Source organism: Epinephelus fuscoguttatus, linkage group LG8 (assembly GCF_011397635.1).
Source record: "Epinephelus fuscoguttatus linkage group LG8, E.fuscoguttatus.final_Chr_v1".
NCBI lineage: Eukaryota > Metazoa > Chordata > Actinopteri > Perciformes > Serranidae > Epinephelus > Epinephelus fuscoguttatus.
In genome coordinates, this window is record NC_064759.1 from 37,677,780 (window position 1) to 37,701,602 (window position 23,823).

Sequence of the window (23,823 nt, forward strand, 5' to 3'; positions counted from 1 at the left end):
GAAAGGCAGGGAAGGGAAAGAGGGAGCGGAGGATATAGTAAAGCAGAGAAACGAGTGAAGCCTAGCCTAGAGATAAGTAGAGAGGCCAAGTGACATTTTTAAGTAAATTCTCCCTTTTCTCAGCTATCTTGTGCAGTAAACTGTAATGTTATGTAACACAAGGCAAACATGCTTCTCTGTCTTTTTGCAGTTGGTTATTAAACTGGGACAAAGAATGTGTAATCCTGATAAATATTTATCAGTGACAGCCACAGAGACTGTTTGTTGTCACATTAAAAGATTCATCAGCTGTGAAAAGAAGGCAAGGCCATTATGATAATTCCTAGCTTTGTTTGTACATTTAATCAGGGTAACAACATTTCTTTGATGGGAAGTAAGCTGTGTAGTCACTTCCTTTAATTGCCCGTTCACAGTGACTTTAGGAGAGGAACAGTGTGGAGGAATATCAAGGAAGCGCAGCAGTGGAGCAGGGAAGGAAATCATCTGAAGCTTTCCACTGCAACACTGACCACAGCTTTCTCACCTTTGTCTGACTCGCTTTTCTGCTATGGTTAATGTTTAAAGTTGACTGGAAAGTCCCATGATGAGAAAATTGGCTGTAGTAAAAAACACATAGTGTTCATTCCACACTTACCACTGTGGAATCATGAGGATGTAAGAGAATGTAAAGTAAACACAACAACTGGGATTTTTTCCCAACCACAGCACAAACATCCAGTTTAACCGCCAACACAACTTGGAACGGCTGCAGACATGCTGAAAAATGTTTCAAGTTTTTTTTTTTATCATGTCGTCCATGTGTTGGACATTCCTCATCGGTCATCAACTGCTAAGCTTAACATCCAATCAGTGCATTCACATGCACTTTAGTAACTGGATTCCTACTGGCTATCTGCAGTAAGCTGATTTCTGTAATGTCAAGAGACCCTGTTTCCATAATCCGGGTATGGGTTTAGAGGAACATGATTTTCTCAGCAGAACTTCTCCTGAGAGAGAGCAGATTTCTTAGCCACATGTTAACCGGCTTAACTGCGTTTCTAAGTGGCGTCTTACTAGAGGTCGACCAGTTAATCAGTTTGGCTAATTAATGGGTGCTGATAGGACATTTCACAAATTATTGCATCAGGGGAACTTGGCTTCGACAGTGGGCGATGGCTGCGCAGCCTCCACCAGTCACGCGGGGGCATACTTCATTGACCTGAATAAAAGAGGGGGGGACAACTCTAGAGAAAGCAGGTCCCTTCTGCTGTGTGACTGAGTCTGAGTGTTCTGTTCTTCATTTTAACATAACATGTATATACATGAAGTTCTTGGCTGGACCTCAACAGCGAGCCAGCCCTATAGAAGCAGAAGTCCATGGCTGAGTAAATACTGCCCCTTCTTGTTTTAAATTTAAAGCCCTCTAGCATTTCATACACTACACAGCCATATACTAGCCTTTGACTTTCTTTCTTTTTTTTTCGCTTTATGGATCATCATATCAGTACTTTGACTATTTGGAAATACAAAATAGAGAAGGTGAAACCTGCACTATTGCCAGCAATGTTTCTGTAAGTGATTAATAACTTACTTGCGATGCTGCTTTGTCGCTTTTTGACCCACCTGCTGGAACCCGTGATATTTATAGGCCCGTTTCCACCACAGGAACTTAGGGGTAATTTTATGGGGCCGGGGCCGTTGGTGCGTGTCTCCACCGCAGGAACCACCCCCTAAGGACAGAGTTCCGGAACTTTTACAGGGGCTAAACAAGTCCCTGCCTCGGAGTAGGTACTCAGAACGGCCCCGAGAAACTCCTGGCTGGGGCTTGGGGATTACTTGGTGCTGATTGGATATATTCAAGGGGGGATGTGAGGTCAACAGAAAGCAACAAAATAGCCAGCATTTTTAAAACTCAGCAGGCGAGAGTTAGCTCGTTCATAGCTTCCACCGCCATGTAAACAAACTCAATAACCGGTCTGTGAAAAAAATATTTTTTCCAGCAGATATCTTAGTTACAACACGATTGAGCTAGCAAAGCAGTTTTGTGTTGCTATGCGTGGTATTTATTCAGTTTTGGGAAATCACAATGTCTAGAAAGCATCAGTGGTTGTGGCTGACAGGGACAGCTAACAACAGCAGCAGCAAAGCTAACATCAGGACGTCATCTGTTAAAAGCCTCCTGTTGTCGGATACGACATGAAACTACTCCAGTTCTCCAGTTAGCTCAATCATGTTGTAACTAAGACATCCGCTGGAAAAAATATTTTTCCCCGGGCCACTTCGTGAGTTATTACAGACACCGCTAACAGCTAGCGGCGTCCCTACGTCGCCCCAGTCAAAATGGTCGCACAATGATTACATCACATCCAGAGCCCGGTAACTTTACAGGAACCTTCCTCTGACTCCGCTCTCAGTGGAGACATGGCGGTTGAGAGGGCCGAGCGAGGCAGTGAGCCCAGTGGATGTCAGCAGATAGTTATCAGTGACAGCATAAAATCTTCACCATGGTGGCGACAAATCTGATCACTAAAAAAGGTACCACTTTGTCTATCTGCCAGCCTACAGTTCATCTGGTAGATAAATCATAATTGTTACTTTTTGAAATTTTTACAATGCATGTCATCAGTGCCATGGCAGACCAACACCCCAGTGTGCGGACAGGGGGGGCAGGGTTTTTCAATCACTAGGGGCGTGTTCCCAATTACATACTTCTTTGTGCTTTTAGGTACTGCAGCTGCCCTTGAAAGGTATGTACTGTTGCATGCAGTATGCGTACAATCAGGACGTACTACTCTCACAACACTGCACCCTAAACTTTGACCCTCTTGTTCATATATCCATTACCTTGGAGAAAAAAAAAAAACGCCATTCACCAAGCTCACCAGAACTGAAGGTCAGCCAGGAGAGCTCTGTTGTTGTTACTTTGCAATGTATGTAGTTTATACTTCTCAGTTTTACCTGCATACACTGTAGATTCTAACAAGTTATATTCACCACAGTAAAATGACATATGCAGTTCTCTGTCACTGTTATTTTCATAGTTATGTTCTTTTGTTGTTGGTTATTTCCATGATTATTTTGTTCATCTATATAGTTGATATTTCGATTATTACTATTCGACTGCTCACCAGTCAACTGAATGTGCTGTCATTCGTTAATGCTGCTGCTTCTGACAGCTGTCAATCAGCTGCCAACCAGCCGTCAAGCCGTCATCTGTTTGCTGCTCAGTTGATGTAACAAATCTTCCGCTGTGCAGAGGATTAGGGGTCAGAATAGCCAGAAAAGCATGCTGGCTTGCATACTGCAAAATACGACCAGATGTAGTAGAACATCCTCGTATTTTTGACATACTACATTTGACACACTATGCATTTGGACACCCTAAATATCTTTCTGGCATACTAAATAGTATAGTAGTAGGGAACTGGAATGCTCAGCATGTCTGGCTCAGTTAATCAGCAATCGGCCTTTTCCTGCTCACAACAATCGTTATCATGTCAGTCTTTAAGACTCCACTAATGATCGACCTCTTTTTTTACGTGTGCATGTGCAAGACTTGAGCCAAGGAAAATTTCACTGTGACAGCATGACAGTGGGACAAAAGGACAAAGCATAACACACAGTGGTACATCCTTGTTTTCAAAATTATCTGAATTAAAATCCAACCAAAACAGACTGACGCTAAGGAGCCTCTAAGTCTAAATAGGTTTTTTACAATATACTTTTTCAAGGAAGACGTTCTGATATTTAACAGGAGGAAAAGCTCAGAGGTTAATACTAAAATGAATGATGGCTCAATTATATTTAGCTGCTCAAATTTAAAAATTAAAAATGGAGCAATTAATATTTTTAATAACACTTGTGCTTTTCCTATGCTAACAAGTAAAAATTGTCTGTTGTGAAAAAGACACCTACTTAGCAATAAAACTCTTACTTTGAATTTCCTGTATCTTAAAGCATATGACAATAAATCCTGATATGCTAATGAACAAATCTGAAGTTCTTTTTGTTTTATTTACAGAACAGGTGGAGACAGAGTAGGACTCCTTGAGAGGCATAGAGAAGGAAAGAGTGAGCAGCCAAGCTGTGTCTGTTTATTCATCAAATGAACCATGACAAATCCTAACTACTTATGCACACAAGAACCAATAACACTTATTTGATTCCCAGCAGATAGCGAATAGACTGAAATGGTTACAGATGACTTTCTTCAATGTCATGGGACAATTTGCAAGCGCAGCACATTCTCTTTAAACTGATGTCGTTGGAAATACTTGGAGCTAAATCAGACATGCAGTCTGATTTCCTGCCTGCCTGTGTGAAGCTGGCAGTGAGCTTGTCAGATTCTCTACACTGACTGAACAAGAGGCAGAAGCGTGATGATACATGGACAGATGTTTGAGGAAATGGAAACAGGTGACAGTGCCTTCGGCAGAAAGGAAGACAGGGTACACAGGACAAAAGAATACAGATATGTGTCAAAAAAGTGTTGCTTCATAATTATCTGTAAATTGCATTTTAAATTTGATCACGTTTTTTAAGCATTACAACACAGACCAGCAGTGAAGCAAAGGGTCCAACAAACAAGCAGCCTGACAAACAGTGCACCATCGCAGAATACAGCATGATGCTGTTTGGACTGTGAACCTGAAACACCAGTCAGAGACTGGAGCAGGAAGCTAATTAAAGAATAATCAGGAAGTGCACTGATGCTGTAACACTGAGGAACCAAATGAGCAAGGTACCATCTGCAGTAAAACTCAGTGAACATCAGGTTTAATGCAAATTATCACAAAAGTCTTTGTTTAACAATGATCACAGTGTAGCTTCTGTGCTACTTTTTCTGCAATGCTCCTCATTAAGTCATTATCTACTATCCTCATTAAGAAGTCCATGTGAAATTGGGTTAATACAGTAAGTAGAGGCAAGAAGACTACAGCATTAATTTTCAACTGTTTTGAAGCATTTTTGTTGCACAGACCTTGTAAAGCAGCTTTCTGAGCGGATATTGTCCAGTAAAGTATTTGGTCTGGTGCTCTGCAGCAGACAGTTTATATATTTAACACTTGGAAGAAATCTGTAAATAATCGGTTGGGAAGAAGAGTAATGCATTACAAGATACATGAGCTACAGTCAATTAAAACCTGACAAAGGCTTTTGCAAAAAAAAAAAAAAAAAAAGGGCAGACAGACATGAGGGTGTTCAGCAGACAAGTTAGAACTATAACCCATAAATACAGAAATAAAAGCAGTATAAATTACTTAAACACACTAAGGCATCCACAGAATTCCTTTGCAGCCACTGCAGATAGAAAACTATGGGTAAAAAACTTGTTAAGTGTAGTCTAGTTTGAGTGTAGTAGTAGAAGTACTGCAGGCTGAAGTAAGAATTCAGCACGTGGCACTATACATTTTAGATGTGTCTATGATGTTTGCTTAAAGAGAGGCTTTGCAAGGAAAGCAGTACATCTAGTCAGTGGCTCTATACTGTGATTAGAAAAGACTGCATAAACTAAAGTGTTAGCAGTATGGAGGCATGCTGCCAGGAGTAGCCGTTCAAAGCATAATGAAATCAAAGCAGAAACATTCTCTATCTCAAAAAGAAGAACTCGTTAGAGTGGCCATTCACAAGATTTTAAGCTTCACATTCAAATCATCTGAAGACTTGGCAAGAGCTCAAACACAGAGAGAAAATCTTTTCTCCATGTCATTTCTTACTGTAGATGCCAAATGGAGCTTTGTTACAAAACAACAGGTTGCAAAAGCACATTTTAAAGATGAATCCCACAACTACAGGTGCATTTACTCCATCAGAAATTACTAAAAAAGTCAAATATATTCCAAAAATGGAAATGTTTAGTTGTACTTGACAGGTTTTTGGTCGCACAAAGTGTCTCAAAATCAACCTTAGGCTGTTACGTGTTATCTGTCCTAACCTCTAGGCAACCAAGCAGCCTTAATCTAACAGTTTTTTAAATGCTATACAGTTTTCATGTGTTAAAATGATTTAGTCTTTTAGGAAAAATGTCAAAAATGTAATGGCTCCAACTTGGAGTTGCTGCTTCTCTCTGCTGTGTATAATTGCACATTTAATAGCATTGGGTTTGGGGACTGTTAGTCAGACAAAACAAGTGACCTGAGCTTGTCAATCAATTTATCAAAATAACAACTGGGAGCTGATTCAATAATTTTAAAAAATGTTCAAGTTCAAGCCTTAAATGCTTTATAATGTCAAAACAAGAATGACAAATGTATATCCCCAGTTGCATAGCCTAAAATGATGTCTTAAAATCTATCTGTAGACCACTGTTGGTAAACCAATTTTTAATCGAATAAATGTCTTTTCTCATATGATAATATCTTTGGCTACTCCAAGAGTTTAAAACTAAGCCAAACCCATGTTTTAGGTGTTGCTTGTAGGCATCTCTGCACCACAGCAAAGAGCCTGTCAAACAAAACTGGGTTGACACTACATAAACCAACAAAACAAAAAGATCAAGCAGTAAAACCAAAGACATGATCAGCAGATGTCTGACAAGAACACAAGGGTTTATTGCACTGCTGTTTCATCATCACAATCTGTCAGTGTGCTTATACAGTACTGGTATTTTGGGACAAAGAAATCTAGCTTTAGGGTTAAGATCCTCCACAGAAGTGCCACAGCAGATCACAGAACTAGTTGCAAATGTGCATGTGTCACACACTCACATATACGCACAGACTACACAGAGGAAAGGAGAAGTAGCCCTGGTAGTGGTCATAAATCAAAAAGAAGTGGTGGCAAAGGAACTGTCAGGCTACAGCGTGTGATAAAGCGGAGTTCGCAGCTCCAGCAACAGCCACAAAGTGCAAACAGTCCAACGTTCACACGCACTTCACAGATTCACAAACTGATAGACTATGATAACAGCACATACTTCCTCTGACTGCAATCTTACTGGTTAAAATGGTGAGAACACAAACACTGTCACTCTAAGGTGTTTTCAAATAAATAACATTTTACCTTTACGGCTCAGCGCCACAGAGGTCAGTGCCAAATGTGACCCTGCTGGAAATACAGAAGCACTTCCTGTCATCTTCCCCTGATAGAATAAATTTACATGAGTAAATTGGTAAGTTTACACTAGTTCCAGGCGATTTCACCCTCCCATCTGAATGATAGCTTAAAGTGACTCATCCCCATCCTGGATGTTGCGTAATGAAACACCAGAATTAGTGTTATGTAAGCTGAATAAAGGGGATCTTCCACATGTACACCGTGGGGAGGATTTCCTGGTGAAAAACAAATTTATGTGACAGAACTGTGCTTCAAAGCTCAGAAATGTTATCAATGGCAGTTTTCTGATGTTCCTGCCCTTCTGGCGCACCTTACTAACTTGTCCATACACCTAATGGTGCCGTGACATAGCAGCTGCATTCGGGCACAGTGGAAGTTGTTTATTATGCAAAGTGAGTCGGTGATGCTGAAAGACCTGTCAACTTCCTCAAAGTACTAGCTTAATTTGAGTTTATGAGTACAAGTGTGCCGCTCTGTAATCATCAACCATCAGGACAGAGTTACTCCACAGGAAGTTACAAACAGGGTGTAGATGCATACCGCTGAGTTTTGTTGATCAAATATAATCCAGTAGCATAACTACATATTAGGGATTGGCTGATAGTGAAATTCTGGGCTGATACAGATGCTGAAAATAACAACTTGGCTGTTAGCCGATACTAATGTTTTTAAGTTGTTGTTGTTTATTTTGTTTTTTCTGTTATATATTTCCGCTCTTGTGCCAGGGAAATAAAGATATCCACACTATAAAAAAATAACTTAATTACACTACCTTTGTATAAGCACAAATTTGATCATACAAATTTATTAAACAACTTTTAATATAACCTTTAACAAGAAAAACATTTTTTTAAAAACAATAACTTATTTAAGTCTTTTTACATTATATATCACAATAAAAAATAATATCTGTTTTATATTGCTGTGAAAACATCACCAAATTTTTCCTTCAAAAAACTGTTTTTATTCAAGTTTCTTGCTAATAACTAAATGTTATGTTAAAGATCAGTAACTCAATGCCACCTCCATGAGCTGTTAGTTCCAGCCACCGGCTGCTAACAGCTAACAGCTAATGTTAACTAGCTCTTCTCCTGCCGATTTTAACACAGATTTGCTCTTCACAATGTAGCATTATCGGGAAACAATATGGAGTGTAATATGGACATGTCGATACCGAGTTTACTGCGTCCTTTCATCCTGATGGAGTCCCGGAGAAGATCTATGCTCATCCCAAACACATTTTCTACTGTCAACAGTAGAGGAAGACATTCAGGACATTCAGCCAATAAATCAGTGCATTCCTACTACAAATAGAAATGTAAACTCCACAAAAATGGAAAAACTCCCCTGTATTGTAATATAGTCTAACTAATTCAAATTAATTGTCACCAGAAAGGTATGTCCCCATATATCCAAAAGCTGTCCTTTGTGCTTCTGCAACAAGACTATCTTACTGTAGTTTACTGTAAACAGGCATCTGCTGTAGCAAATAAATCATGAGATTCATCACAATACAATATATCAATTCTTTATGATACTTGCTGATATCACAAAGGCTGCCACGGTATGATTTTGATTTGATTCAATTCAGGAGCTTGTGATCAATACTAGACAATATCAGTAAATATCCCCGTGGTCTTTTTCTATGTCGCTAGCACTGTTCAAATGTTTAGGAAGGAGATGTGAATGGATGGCAGTGCCACGGGAATTTAACATTACAGGCATTTTTTGCAGATGAAAATATTTATTGATGTTTTCACTTTGCATTGGTGATGTGGAATCGTTGATGAATGATTAAAAATATAATATTGATCTAGATCAGTTTATCAATACACCCATTGTAAAAACCAGTGTGTTTCCAGTTATGCGAAGTGAACATAAACAATGCTGATCAAGACAGATGCAACAAACTGCATAATTCATCTGACTGCTGCATACATATATATATGTTACCTAAGTAGAGAGACAAAAACTCACTCAACAAAATTCCCAAATAATGAGTCGTACGCAAATACTACCTTTGTGAAAACAGCCAAGTTTAATCTTTGTTGACACTGTGTGAGAGAAGAGTTTACTCACCTCCTTGGTAAATACAAGGCAAAAGTTTGTGGCGGTGAATTGGACTGAATTTTATTGAAAGTGGAAAACTATTAGAAACACCATTCAATTGAATGCAATCCAATCCAAAACAAAATCACTAACTCCTGCTGCAAAATTTACCATAAGCTGAGTAAAGCCTTCTGACACGACAACAGCCGGGTCTGTAATTTTTCTCATAATGGTGATGGGCAGCTAACCCCTGAGCTGAACAGCCATTCAAGTCCTGTCTATTTGTTTAGATAACCCCACAAACAGTGTGTATTAGTTGATCATAATATGTTGTGCATCATTCCCATAATGTTGAAGACTGAGAGAAAGAATTACTAGAAGTGGTAGCAGTGATGACAGTAATGAGCTCAACTCTGTGGCAGGCATCATATTACTGCAGTAATGCAGCAACGAGCCCGGGCCTGATGTCAACAACTGAACATTAGAAGCTTCATAAAGAAAGATTTATTGCAGGGCTGTTTGATATGACAGTTTTAATGTACAGGGGTTTCTAGTTTTTGGGTCAATGTGTGCCAGACCAAAAACAAAAACTCAAATTACAGTCAACAACTGGGAAATAGCAGCGGTAAATAAAATATCTGCACTGAGTGTGGAGTAAAGTCCAAACTGCACAAGGTCACAGCCACCCAGTGGGTCTGTGAGTGTGTCAGCCTGACAGTGTGTTAGCCAGGCAGCCTATCCGGCCCTTCATCTCCTTGCCTGTTACTGGCAGCCAACAGGACAGAACATTTGCTCCCCTGCCCAGTGAATGCACTGGTGTTTGGCAGAGTCACTGCCACTAAAGAATCAGGTTACAGGAGGACCAGCTCAGTCTGTCAACAGAGCTGGCCAGAGGCACAAATTGTCATGACCCTTGTGACCACTGAACAGAGTGCACTGCTGAAGGCACCGAAAAGAAGACAGCAGGGCTGTACTTGCGCTCATGAATCACCAGCCACTGCTGACCTGGATCCAATTTCTGTTTCACATAATGTTTCTGAAGTCACTTTCTACCGTCACCTACACCTGAGAATAAAACGAAAATAAAGGAATCTAACATACTGCATCATTTGACCTGAAGAGCACCGGGAGATTGAGATGATTAAGCAGAAATAAAAGAATCAGATCTGAAGAGGCTGTCAGTGTAAATGAAGCCAGCAAGGCTAAATGTAGGATCTACTTCCCTATTCTGTTTCAAGCAGGCACTTTTCTTTCTCCTCCCAAGCCAGCCTCCCTCCCTTCATTTGAAACCTTCAAAAGCACTTTTTTCCTCTCAAGAAAATACAGAGGATGAACCAGATCTTTTCAGACAGATGTACAACAGCAAAACAGCCTGGGTCTATTACAGAACACAAAACCTCTTGCTCCCATTCTCTGAGTGCCTTGTAACGTGGCACAATTGATAACCTGTTCTGCAGCCTGGGCGCAATAACGCCACACACACATCATCAACTCCATCCTCAATAAACACCGGCCCATTTCCTATTATCTTCCATTTGTGCATGTGAGAACAAAGAAAACAGTATCCTCATATTAGACAGGATCCATTGTAATCTCACTCCGTTTGCTTTCACAATGTCCTTCTCAATTCGCTTTGCTGGCATGGATATTAATTTTCAGGCAAATCAGTCACAAAGCCAAACCGTGATATCAATAGGTCTGGGTATAAAAATAAGGCTGGTGCTTGATAGCATTTTATCCATTCTGCATCGAGTAAAGTCCGCCTATCCAACCCGTTCAGGTTTAGCTTCCAATATTTACAATTCAAATTTATAAAAGACTAAAGGGTCTATAGCCTTGCTAGCAGCCTTGTCATGCTGATACTCAAGCACAGTGGTGCTCTGAGTTAAAAACACCTCCAAAACATGAGTCTGCAGTGGTTTTCTGTTAAGTGCAGTCAAGTTTGACTGATTCAAAACACACATTACATATGGCTTAATGCTGACAATATCAAACATAAGTACATAAATCAGCATCATTATAAGTCCCAAGGTTAACAGTCAAAACACTTGTCTTATGCTGGAAACATTTTCCCCACAAATGCTAACAATTTTAGCAGAAGCCTATGAATTTTGCATTGTTTAAATTAGCCTAGCAGCTAGTGGACTCTTCCTCTTATGAAGCCAAGAACAACAGCAACATTTCATTAAGGTTAATATCATGAAATTCTGCTCCATTTTGACTTACAAGTTCACCGAAACAGTCTTATCTTAGACACGTTTTCCCTACATACTATAAAACATGCTATTGTTATTAGTATAAGCCTATAACATTTACATTGCATAAGTTAGCAGCTACATGATTGTCTTCTGCTCACGTGAAGCCAGGATGACTCACAGACAATATGCTGTTTTGTTAGGGCTTTATTGCCCTCACAATTTATTGTGTAAACAGGCGGTCTGCGTCACTGCAACGTGTCGTTATATTTCTGGGGAGGTGCACATCAGGCTACGGCATAGGATACACATCTATGCAGAGCCTACGCCGTAGGTAAGGCACTGATTTGAAACAGAAATATAAATCCCACTTAAAGTGATTACAAGTCCTGAGGGGGACATGAATGAGTGCACCGAGATTAATTACAATCCATCCAACAGTTATTGAGATAGTTCAGCATCGTCAACAGACAAACAGACACATGCAATCCCAGAGCCATGCCACTAGCATGGCTAATAACTGCTGCGTAGACAGATTCAGTTTAGTTTGTTGGCTCACAAGTTTTGAGTGGCAGTCTATGAAATGTTCACAACTGCTTCAACTCCGAAAATGAGATGAGCATCAGGAGATCTGGACTGCTGATTAAACATGTATCTGACAGCTGTAGTCTATTCACTTTTACACAACATATTCCTACATATCAGAGTGGTAGTACTGACTAACCTTTTTATTATCTGTGCTGTAATATAATCTTAGCTGTTCAGAAATGAATGTAGACTGTCCTGAAATTAAAATCTTTGTTATAAGATTTTGCATAAAGCAGCCAAAAAGACAGAAACAGTCCTGTTAGCTGGTGTTGGAGGAGTTTCAGGACATGATGCACCTGTTGGGTGGAGAGCTGCAGCATGTTGCCTAGGACAAGATGTGATGGAGAAATCTTACTGCAGCCTTATGTCCCATAGGGAATGTATAGGTAAGTAAGTCGTTAACATAAGTAACATGATTTTAGCTGTTGCAGAGGTTTGACACCTCATAGATAACGGAACGTTACTGTCAGCTCACTCACTGTAAATGCAAATGTCAGTTGCTGCCTCATTACCTGAAACGTTACCATTACCAGTCAGTTTCATTTTATTGCCGTTCATTATATCATTAGCAGAGTTTTTTTTTTTTCAACCATCATCTAAAATTAATTTTCATCCTCCCCATCCTACGTTTTTGGCCCCAGGATAATAAGACTTCCTTAAAGTGGTGATGGCCAGAATCCTGGAATTGAAGATTATTAGGAGGCTTAAGTGTTGTATTAAAAAAAACTATTAAAAATACATTTTAAAGGAAACTATTATACTTTTCCTTATTTTCTGTCATATAAAATGCTACAATGTCAGATGTGCATGTTAAATGTGGCCAAAGATTTTAATAATGAGGTAAACGAATGTAAAAGTGACACTGTGAGCAAAAACCTCAGGTTTCAGAACATTCTGAATACTCTGTTTCCAATGTTTTTCCCTGGCTACAAGCTGATGTCAGCTCCTGGCAGATTTCTTTATACTGTCACCTGTTCCACCCATGTTACTGCAAGTGTTTACATTACATACACTGCTCCATGTAGCTACATGCTAACATCAGGGAAACATGTAATGCTGGTTGCCAATGTTGTTAATTTCACCCCAATTTCGGATCATTTTTCCTGCTAGAACATGTCTGGTTGTGTTGGGAAGCTTTAATTGGTGAAAAGTGCTGCTATTATCTGTAACAGTTATTCCCTGGGTGCAATGATCGTGCAGAGATGCGAAAGACCCGGAAACGCTGACCAATCAGAGCAGATTGGGCTTTTTCAGAAGGGGGCTTCAAGAGACAGGTGCAAAAATGAAGCTTTTCAAACAGAGGCTCTATACAGATGCTCTAGCACAGACAGTATGAGGGAAATAAAGTGTTTTCTGACCATTAAAGCTTGTGAACATGTTCTAGTCGAAAGCCAAAATACAAGAATGAACCTAAAAATGAGCATAAAGGGACCCCTTTAAAATAAAAAAATCCCTGATGCTTTCACCAAGCAGGGGTCGATTTAGGCCAAGCGAGCCGTCGGGCTTGCGATATACTGGGGGAAACTCTGTACCTACGGCATTCATGTTAATTAGTCACAGCCGATCTTTTTTTTCTGCCAGCCACATTTGTCATTTAAAATGCAAAAAGTGTCAGTCATTGAGCAATCTGTCTCAACACAAGCAGCCACAGAAAAACTTTGTCTAAATAAAATACCATCTAAAACTGATTAAACTTTTATTTAAAAAAGAAATTACCTGCTCAAATAATTAGCAATCAACTTATAAATTTGACTAGACATTCAGTGGTAGCTTTTGGAACTTGATGATTTAATATTCACATTCAATACATATTTTGGTCATTAACAAAAAAAAGTACTGATGTTCAACATCCAACCCTGAGATGTCACTTCAGTTACTTGGGATGCAGATGTGACAAAAATGGCAACAAAGAGAAGACTGGTGTGGTTTCAAATAGTGTGGTTCATTCATATCAGCCACGTCATTCTTCATAAATGTACTGGCTACTGACACTAATTGCATTTAAATTTCCTACAAACCATTATTCATAGCGCCGGAGCTCTAAGCATACGATGACAGGTGGATCAGATGCCGTCTCCCTGCCAGACCTTGCTCCAAGGGAGGTCCACTCTCTATCAAGCAACCTTTACTGTACTAGACAGAGACATAAGTACTAATGAAGCTGTTTTTTTTTTTTTTTTACTTTTTTTCTGATGCTCTTCCATTAAAGATTCACACAGCCCCAACTCAAAGCATAACTATATAGGGGCTGGCTGCTTGGTAATACCAGCGCCGATCCGCTTTGCTGTCAGATCTAATAGCTCGATCTAGCTCTTCTGAAGGAAAATGACTATTAACCAGCCACATCAAAAGGACACATCAGAGGGAGCGCAAGGGAGGGAGAGAGAGAGAGGTAGAACGAGAACAAACAGGGCAGCGGAGGGGTGATACAACTGTGAGCTCCCCTGCAATACTCTTTTACAGATAAGCTGCAGAATGACAGCAACCTTGCAGTGAGGTCGGGAGGTCGTACATGAAGGAACTATCATCAAACAGTGATCAGAGAGGGCTGTAAACTCTGCGGCTTTTATCCATTTAAATGCTGGACAACCTTGAAGTACCTTTAGCTTGACCTCTGAAAAATTGGACTCCTTCCACACATTTAAAATGTCCATTTGACAGAAAAACAGCAGCCTGTAGTATGTTTATATCAGTTATGCAAAGACAAACTACTTCCTCCTCACAAATGCTCACAGTGGCACACACACACACACCAGGGGTTTCCCCTTTGAAACATGAGGCGAGGCAGCCTCAATATTGTAATCACTATTTGAAAACTGATTTACTACCTTCAATGTAAAAATCTATTAGAAACATATTGGCAGAATTGGTGCATTTTGCAACACAATCAAGGTTTTAAATGTCCAAAAAATATTAACTGACCTTTAACATATTGCATCATCAGATTTCCTGCAGAGGCAACACTGACTGACACACACACCTCCTCAACTGTCCAAATATCTAGTTTAAATAATGCTGCCAGTCTGATAGCTAAGGGAGAATGATAGAACAATGAAGCAGTGTATGAATAAATTTCACTCCATGTCATGCCATGTTAGGCTTTCAGACAGTGACACACAGAAACTGAGGGATTCTCCCCAGCCAAAGCTTTCAAGCCTCCTCTTTTATTCAGCAGACAGACATGAAGCTGGCAGTTTAATCCACACTGCTGGTCTCAGAATAATCATTAAATGGTTTCAGTGATGCAATGCAGGCTTGGGCCAGGCAACAGTCCCTTGGAGTACAAATAAAAAGCTTGGACAATATATATCAGAAGTCACGCTGGTCGAGATTTTGAAATCAAACACAAACAATTTGACGGCCAGTGCAACAAAGAGCATCGGCTCGGGTTCGGAGAAGCAGTGGCTTGTTTAAACTCCTATGCTTCGCTATCTCTGCAGTGAGCTTTGACATGCACATGTGTGAGCACATTATAAGTATTCCAAGAAAATACAAAAAGTACAAAACCTGACTGTGTAAGGAGGCTTATCTTGCAGCAAAGTCTGCTAACCTCACTGTCCAACTGTCAGCTGCTGCCTGGCTGCACTAATGTCTGAGACGGTGTGAGGAAACCCTTTTCACACTTGAATTAAAACCAGCACCATGTACCAGGGCACTGCCAAAGTGCTCAAGGTAAGTCTCCTGGAAACTTTCTCGGCCACATGAATCTGAATACTGAATTAAAAAAAGCACATTACAATCTGGGGACAAACAATAGTTTCATTAACTTCAGACAGATTCTGATACCAAGTCTGTAGGAATATGTGCGGGATAAGGTACAACATGATCGCCTTAAAGTCACTGAGAGGCATGACATGCTCCTTTTGAAATATGTGTGGCACATGTTTGGCACACAGGCTATATTAAACCCTGTAATCAGCGCTAGTGCTGCTGCACGGCACTGAATCAGAGCAGAGGTGAGCTGTGGGTAAACAAAGGAGAAATCTGTGTCAGAAGGACTTCACCCAGTGCGACTGCTTCTTTCCGGGTTCAACCCGCGTCAGATGAAGCTGTCACCATTATCCTCGTCTGCTCTGCTCTGACACCCCACCCCCCCTCCTCTACTCGCTGTTACAACATTGCACTTTACAATGAACTACAATAGATCCTGAGGCGCCACTTGCTACTGAAAATGCGGCCCAAATTAAGTGATGTGTTTCTAATCAGCACAGTGGCCTGGAAAGACAAAGAAAAACGTGTATTTAAAGCTGAAGCTTTGACAAAGGATGACCAAGAATATTGTCCGGTGGCTTAAATCATTCAACACAATAAGCTAATTCATTTTTGTAACCACTGGTCCAATTCGTACCGGTCTTGAAGTTCTTGGAGGCCGAACCAAAAATGCAAGGACATCGCTTCTGATCACTGAGGCGCGTGACAAGATATGTTAGAACCCGCTCACTTGACATGTTGGAAAGAAACTTCCTCACAATGCAGCCGGGGCTCACTGTTCATTTGTACCAGCCTATCTTGACAAACAGGTCAAAGAAGCTCGGTGTGTGACAGGACCAACTCACCAGGGGTCAAACTCGTGAATGATGCTCTCGAAGCGAATGACAGCGAAGAGCCTGGAGCTGAAACCGGCAAGCCAGGCCAGGAACAGGATGGTAAAAGACAGCAAGGACTGCCACCCAGCCGGCTGCGACAGGCCGCCGGACAGACCTCCTCCTCCACCTCCTGTCCCGGCGTTGTTGCCTCTCTCCGCCACCGCCGTGCTGCTGCGCCCGTTCCCCGAGTACGACGCTCCGGAGTTCAGGGAGGATTTGTGTTTGTTGTCGGGAACCGGGTGATGCTCCGCCATATTCTACGTCAGTCCCGTCGTGGCAAGCAAGCGAAGCGAGCTATCTGGTATCACACAGGAAAGAAAAGCCCCCCTTTTTCCTTTTCGCTGCCACGCTCCACTTCCGAAACCACTTGCACCACCTTCCCTGTGGACCCCGCACCCTCCAAAACACCGGCTGTGATTACAAACTTTCCAACCTTACTTCCCACCAACCGCAAAACCAGATAAATAATCCCGGGGAGTCACATAGCAGCACGGTTTTGCAGACACATGCGGCTCGAGCAGTTCCTCCTTCCTTCCTTGGAGCTGGATGGAGGGGCGGGAGCTGCGCGTGGAGCAGGAAGAGCTGTCAACCTCTCACAGTGAGACAGGTACAGCCAGGAGGGACACAGCTCTGGGAGAAACCCAATCCCACGGTAGAGCGCGCTTGACAGACAAGCGAAGCGACCAATGACAGACGAGCCGTCTGACCGCTGAAGATGCGCTACCGCGAGAGGAAAGTGAAGATGTCGGGTGACAGACAGCGGGGAGAGCGTATGGCACGCGAACAGCGCAGGTTTCGCCGAATTCACACGAACCAATGAAATAAATGAATTTCACTGAAAGTATTGAATATTTCTGACGGAACAAGAGCTATGACAGGAGCGGGGCTTCATGTAAACTTTAGGCCCTGACTGACGCCAGTTAGGCTACTTCTTCACACCAGAGGAACTGAGGTGAAACTCATAATGTAACTTACACATCAACATTAAGCTATTTGTGGAAACTTGTAAGAAGTTCATGCTGTAAACAATCAGGTTTGATTCCACTGCATGATAAGCCATTGTTTATGAATGGTTTATAGAGTGCAACTAGTGGCTTTATAAATGGTTAATTAACCATTTAGTAAGGCTTAATTGAACAACAATTAAACCACTAAAGAGATACTCCAGCAAATTTGTATTGCACTTACATAAAGTTCTTCCATCGAACTACACCCGCTAACCAAATCACAGCGTAGCAGGAAGTGTGTAGGCCTATCTACTTGTGTATGATAGGCGATGGCTGTAGGCTATAAAGAGAACTGGATACAGCGCTGGAGGCAACACTTGTTCATTTCTATGAAAGTAAGTCAGTGGCGCATGAAACCAAAATGGTTCAACCACCATGTGTAAAATTGCTCACATGACTGGCATTGTTTCGGTACTGTGTGGCCCATACAGCAGATGCACTACAGACTTCCGCTGGCCTGGCCGTGTTGGTTATTTTGGGTTTAGAGCTCTGTTAACCTGAAGGGGCAGTGGTATAGTGGTAGTTGTAGACTGATAGGTTATTGAGGAGGAAGTGGGTATACTCTCCTATATTCCTGTTGCTTTTTGACTGACAGGTGGGTATGTTGTAAATGACCAGGAAAAAAAGGGGGAATACCCCATATACTGTACCTGTGTATATCCTCCACTATACCACTAGAAATGGGGATAATATTATTCAATCATGCGCCTCTTCTAGGCTTTACAATAGTTATCAGACCAGATGAATTAATCTTGATAGTAAAACAAGTTGTTTTGCATGGTTGTGACACTCAAAAAATGTATCTACTGATTTACAGATGTCCTTTTCGCCATGTAAGTCAAAAGGGAAAAGTCTTTTTAGGTTGCATGGTATCACGTGACTGTGTAATTACACCATTGGGCCACTACAAAAATTGGCTTCAAAGCCCGGTTCACGTCCAGGGGCCTGTGAGAGGCTCATGCTTGTGACAGTGTGAGATGTAAACATTTATGGCATCCATCCTCCCTGGCTGAGCTGTAACTTTAGCTAGCTCAGTAGTGCTAGGTGAGGATTCATGCTTCCCTCTATGTTGTGGTATGATTAGCAGGTGTAGTTCAGTAAAGAAGAAAATAGTTCCTACGTTAAACTGCTCACAACAAGCTCTGTGAATTATCGTGAGTAACTTTATCATAATTTCTGGAAAGACACATTGCTGTTGAGTTTTTCAAATCTATGTTTTTGGCACTTTGAGCTTCACAAGCCAAATGCCTTCCCTCCATCTATGTTGGAGGGAAGGCAGACATCTCTACAGCCAAGATCTCCAACACTTGGCAACTCACACCAAAACAGTCTGGATTCATAAATAGCACTTCAGGTAAGAGGAAAAATATGTATTTTTGATTTTGGGGTGGACTGTCCCTTTAAGGAAACATTTATATCCTGACATCAGCTGCATATCTAATAATCTTAAAGGCCTGGTGTACTGCATTCATTTTTTATAGCTTAATTGATATCAGATTTATGTACTTGTGGTAGGTCTTAAAAGCCAGAGACAGGAAATGGTTTCACGCTTAAAGTAGTGACGTCAGTAAGATACATAGGCTGGCTTTTTACAGTATCACTATGCATTTCTGATTCTGTGGTTTATATCTGTGCAGTTGCTGTCTTTAGATTGGTCAGTGGTTGCACACATTTTCATATGAAGCACAATGATTTTTGTTGTAATGAAATGTGCTGTACAAATTGCTTTCCATATATAAAAACAGGTGATGTGAGCAAGGAATGGAAAAAGCAAAAGGACTTTCTGTGGCAAATGATAACAAAGACAAAATCTCAACTTTTTGTTGAGCAGAATTATCTTGTACACACACAACCCTGCACATGCAAAAAAAACTGTGACAAACTGCAGGAGATATGAGGTAGGAAGTTTAAGGTTGACCTGTATCTTGTTGTATATCTCATATCCCAAACTAAGCTCTACACATGATACATAAGGTAGCATAGTTAAAGTTGTTCATATGCTTCTGCATAAGTCCACAAAACTAATTAAAGTGCAATAAATGTGAAAAATGTAGTGGTAAAAAAAATCCCAATGCAAATGTCCTATCTTTGTATCTTTCAAAACAGAGTTCTGCAAAAAACAGGATAAAATTTAGAGATCATAGATGGTATTTGACGAAGCGTAAACTGAGAACGTAACCCAATATGTTCTCACTCACACTCAGTTTGCATAATGTGGTATAAATGAAAATAACACCAACGATAGATTGGTTTCATTTTTCACATCAGCTGGGCAACAAATCTTATGATTTTAGAAACTTCTTTCATTAATATGCAGGCCTGAGCCTTAACCTTTAACAGCTTTATCTTCTACCCTTTAACACTACTCCCTATTGAAACCAGAGTCTGAGACCAAAGTGGGGCATTGGTGGCTTAGTGGCAGAGCAGGTGCCCCATGCACAAGGCTGTTGCCGCAGCAGCCCAGGTTCGAATCCAGCCTGTGGCACCCTGCTGCATGTCATCCCACCCATCAAAGGCAAAATGGCCAAAAAAAAAATATCTTTTAAAAAAAAACAGTTGTCAAAAAAAACCTAGAAAAAACACACTGGACCTTAAAATATCATTCATGTCATATTTCTGGTGGCACCCAAATGAAAAGGTTGTTAACATGCTTAGATAAGCATGCCATGAATCACCATTGTATGATTCCCACATTACATGTTTTAAGGATGGCAGCTATTAGAGTAATAAATGAAGTGCTGGAGAGTGACCTTTGCAGCTAATGAGACAAATTTGTTAATTTGTCATTTCATTCATCTGTGCAGTGTGCACTCACACCCTGCGGAATCGAATCTAATCTCTAATCTATTTTACTACTGAAACACATGACGCAGTTTGTGGTGAGCAGCGCTCTTGCTGCCAGTGCAGTGGTAAACCATTGATGCGCTCAAGTGAAGGTGTGACAAGGCTTTCATGTTTCAGTTGCGCGAGCGCTCGTATCCTGTAGAGAATCCACATTTGTGTCAGATTTTAGTATCTGCATCCTGTTGAACAAATCCTGTTCAGCCTCACTGATTTTACTGTGTATACATACATTAAATAATGATGCAATTATTTGTGTGTTTGTTAGTGTGTATAGTACTGTGCATTTGTTTGGCTAAATGTTATTTTTCCCTATTTCCTTTTTCACATATGTGCATTATTCTTTGTAACAAATGTGAGAGTGAGGATTGTGTAGTTTCTGTGTGTCTTTCTGTGCTCTAGAGTGGTGACATCTGTCTCTCAAACCTGATTGGTGGATCCATGATCATTCTCCATTACAATCACTGCCTTTAACACAAGAACGTGATCAAGACCCACTTGATAACGTTCCATTTACCCCTTTGGATCATGAAATGTTCCTTTGTCCATTATTACAAGTGAATGATAAGCAAAACACTGTAGGGTCATCATTTTACATCATGATCTCCATTATGAAGCATGGTATATGCACAGGTAGTGGCCTATATGCGCAGCATTGCCTTGAGGAAACAAATGGAAAATCGCAATGTGTCTTTAAACCAGCAGCTATGCTTCTTGCACATCCTTGTGTGTTTTTTTCACGTGACCAATGCACTGACGGAAGTGAACAAGGAAGCGGTCCCAAGCAGATTTTTACAGTGGCATGTTGGGGTGGTGAATGGGTCAGAAAACACAGGACTTTCCCCAGGGGATGTGATCGGAACACCCTACCAGTTGCCTTTTCTTAAACCTATCCACAGTAACTTTACTTGCCTAAATCTAACCTCCATAACTTTACGTCAATTAGCCTATGTAACTTTACATTAAGGACATAACATTATTTGTGTGGGGGGGTAATTTGTAGGATATCTGTTCTATGAGGATACATTGGTAGGATTTAGTGACATCTAGCGGTAAAATTGCATATGGCTACCAACTGAAACTTCTCCTGTATGCTAGGCATGTTGGAGAACTACAGTGGCCGATGCAAAACCATGAATGGCTCTGTCAAGAGCCAGTGTTTGATTTGTCCGTTCTGGGTCACTGTAGAAACCAATACGGTCTCACTCCAAAGTCAATGAACACTGGCACTTGGTCAGTGACTTCTAGAATCGGACAGCGACAAAAAAAGCCATTCTTTCATGTCAGCATGATACGTGGCTGGTCACCATTATTGTTTAAATGACGCATGCTAGCATCAGGGGTTACTATGGCGGGACAACAGCGTAAGTTAGGGGAGTGCAAGTCTGAGTAGTGTGGGTAGGAGAGGTGGTAGATGGGTCAACAACAACCGACTTTCACCCAGTAGGCTGGTGTTTGCTTCCCATATGATTGTAAAGCCAAACCCTGTTCTTTTTCCTAAACCCAACCACATGCATGTGTCAGCTAAACAAAACCATGTGTGTTGTTGAGGGGAAAAAAACTCAGCTCAAGGCGTAGTGCGTTTATTTTGAAAGAGACTGTATGCAAACTGTACATTTCCTGTAAAAATGGAAGTGTATTTTGAAATCAGACAATGCATGTAACAGGCTGAACTTGACATGGCGTCCCAGGACATCAACAACCAATGCACCCGGGTACCTTGCACCTCATATGTTGACATGACCAAATGCCGATATGTGAAGAGGTTGAAGTGAGAATGTGTTGTAGAAACAACATGGCTGACTTTGTGGAAGAGGACCCGCTCCATATGTAGATATAAACAGCTCATTTGAAGGTAACGAAAACACAACTGTTCTTATTTTTAGCTTATAATAAACAAATGAAAATGTAGTTATGAATATTAAATTCCATTTCTGCCAATATATCCCTCTAAATCCCACACACTGGACCTTTAAGGCTTCTCTCACATTGTGCCACTTGTGGCTCCGCTTCCTTAAATGGTATTCCCACACCAAAATGCAACATTAAAGCCACTTCAGAGTGTTTGATGTTACTACATAAATAAATATAGTATATATGTTACCTTGTGAGGATCAAAAAGACTTTCTGTTGCCTCAGATGTTATGCAGCACAGGATATGTACCCAGGGTCCAATTTTTTGCTTGCATGCACCGTAACTCTGTAATGCAGTACCATTTGCAGCCATGTTAAAAAAAAATTCAGTATGAAAACTTTGAAAGTATCAAAGCAAGAAATGTTATCTGAATTGTAAATGTGTAAAGAATGCCGAGATTTATCTTATTTTGTAGAAATGAATTTTGGGAAGACATTCTTTAAGGTACATATCTGAGGGGAAAGTACCTACTGCTTATTGAATCTGCACAAGGTACAGGAGTTAAGGTGCTCAGAGATGTTGTGTTTTTTTAAATACTTTTGGGCCATTTTAAGATTCAACACCCCGTAAGGCTGTACAGACATACACCTAACATGCACCAGCTGGCAAAAATGCAAATAATGTGAAATAAATTGACTTAAAATAGAGTAGAACTGAAAGTAGAGAATTCATGGATGGGCACATTTAATCAAATCCCCTAGTTTTGAGAGGATTGTTACTGTCTTTGCTCAGGTGATATCATACAGCTGACAATGCAAAGACAATTATATGAAGGCCTGATTCATTCATGTGGAAGCATGTGGGCTTAACGATCTTACGGATCTGATCGCACTCAAAACACGAGTATATTAACTCATGTTTCTTTGTCCCCATGAGGCAGACTCAGCTGCATTGGCTATTGCTTCATTATATAAAATGTACTGGAAAAGACTCAAGCATCAGTGCTTTTAAAGAAAGTTAACAGACACAAGCTGGGCTTTTTTTTTCTCTTGCTACACCACACTTGATATGTAGAGATAGGTTTTATTGGCTTGCGCTCAAAGAAATAGCTCCTCAGTTTAATGTATTTTCATTATGTGGCAAATTTACATGTGAAATATTTAGATTGATATAGCTGTAACTTATCATGTTTGTTGGATGCAATTAAACCATTTATATCACAATAATAACAATCAAATTGAATCAATGTGATTTTCCTGAAAGTCAGACTTACAGAGTTAGATTACATTGGCCTAATGTGATCTCCTAAAAGTTTAAAATATTTATATCACAAAGACCAAATGTAATTTTGTAGTAATCTGATACTAATTAGAAATGAATGTATTTGTCATCATGTAAAATATACCAGAATTATATTGCTCAAACATATTTTACTTTTGTCTGTATTACACTGTCTTATAGTTGTTTGCATGTGTAGCAGGGGGACGCTAGGACCCAGGCAAAATTTGGCCAGTCAAGGTGAGAACACGTGAACTGTGAAGAGGCTCATGGAGCACAGGTGTGTGAGCCCCAGATCAGATTTAATTTGTTTACTGATCGCTTCAGCCGTGCAGAGTTAAGTTGAGTTACTGCTAAAGAAACATGTTCTGCTGCCATGTTAAAAGTGA

General features: G+C 40.6%; 1 protein-coding gene across 1 annotated transcript in view; it reads right to left on the reverse strand.

Moving 5' to 3' along the window:
* LOC125892978 (dolichyl-diphosphooligosaccharide--protein glycosyltransferase subunit STT3B-like) overlaps window positions 1-17,029 on the reverse strand; it is a 71,312-nt gene extending 54,283 nt beyond the window's left edge. The window contains exon 1 of the mRNA XM_049583366.1: window positions 16,424-17,029. Within this exon, the coding sequence (XP_049439323.1) occupies window positions 16,424-16,707 (284 nt within the window). The 5' untranslated portion in view covers window positions 16,708-17,029. The remainder of the gene's footprint in view (window positions 1-16,423) is intronic.
* Between the last annotated feature and the right edge of the window lie 6,794 nt (window positions 17,030-23,823).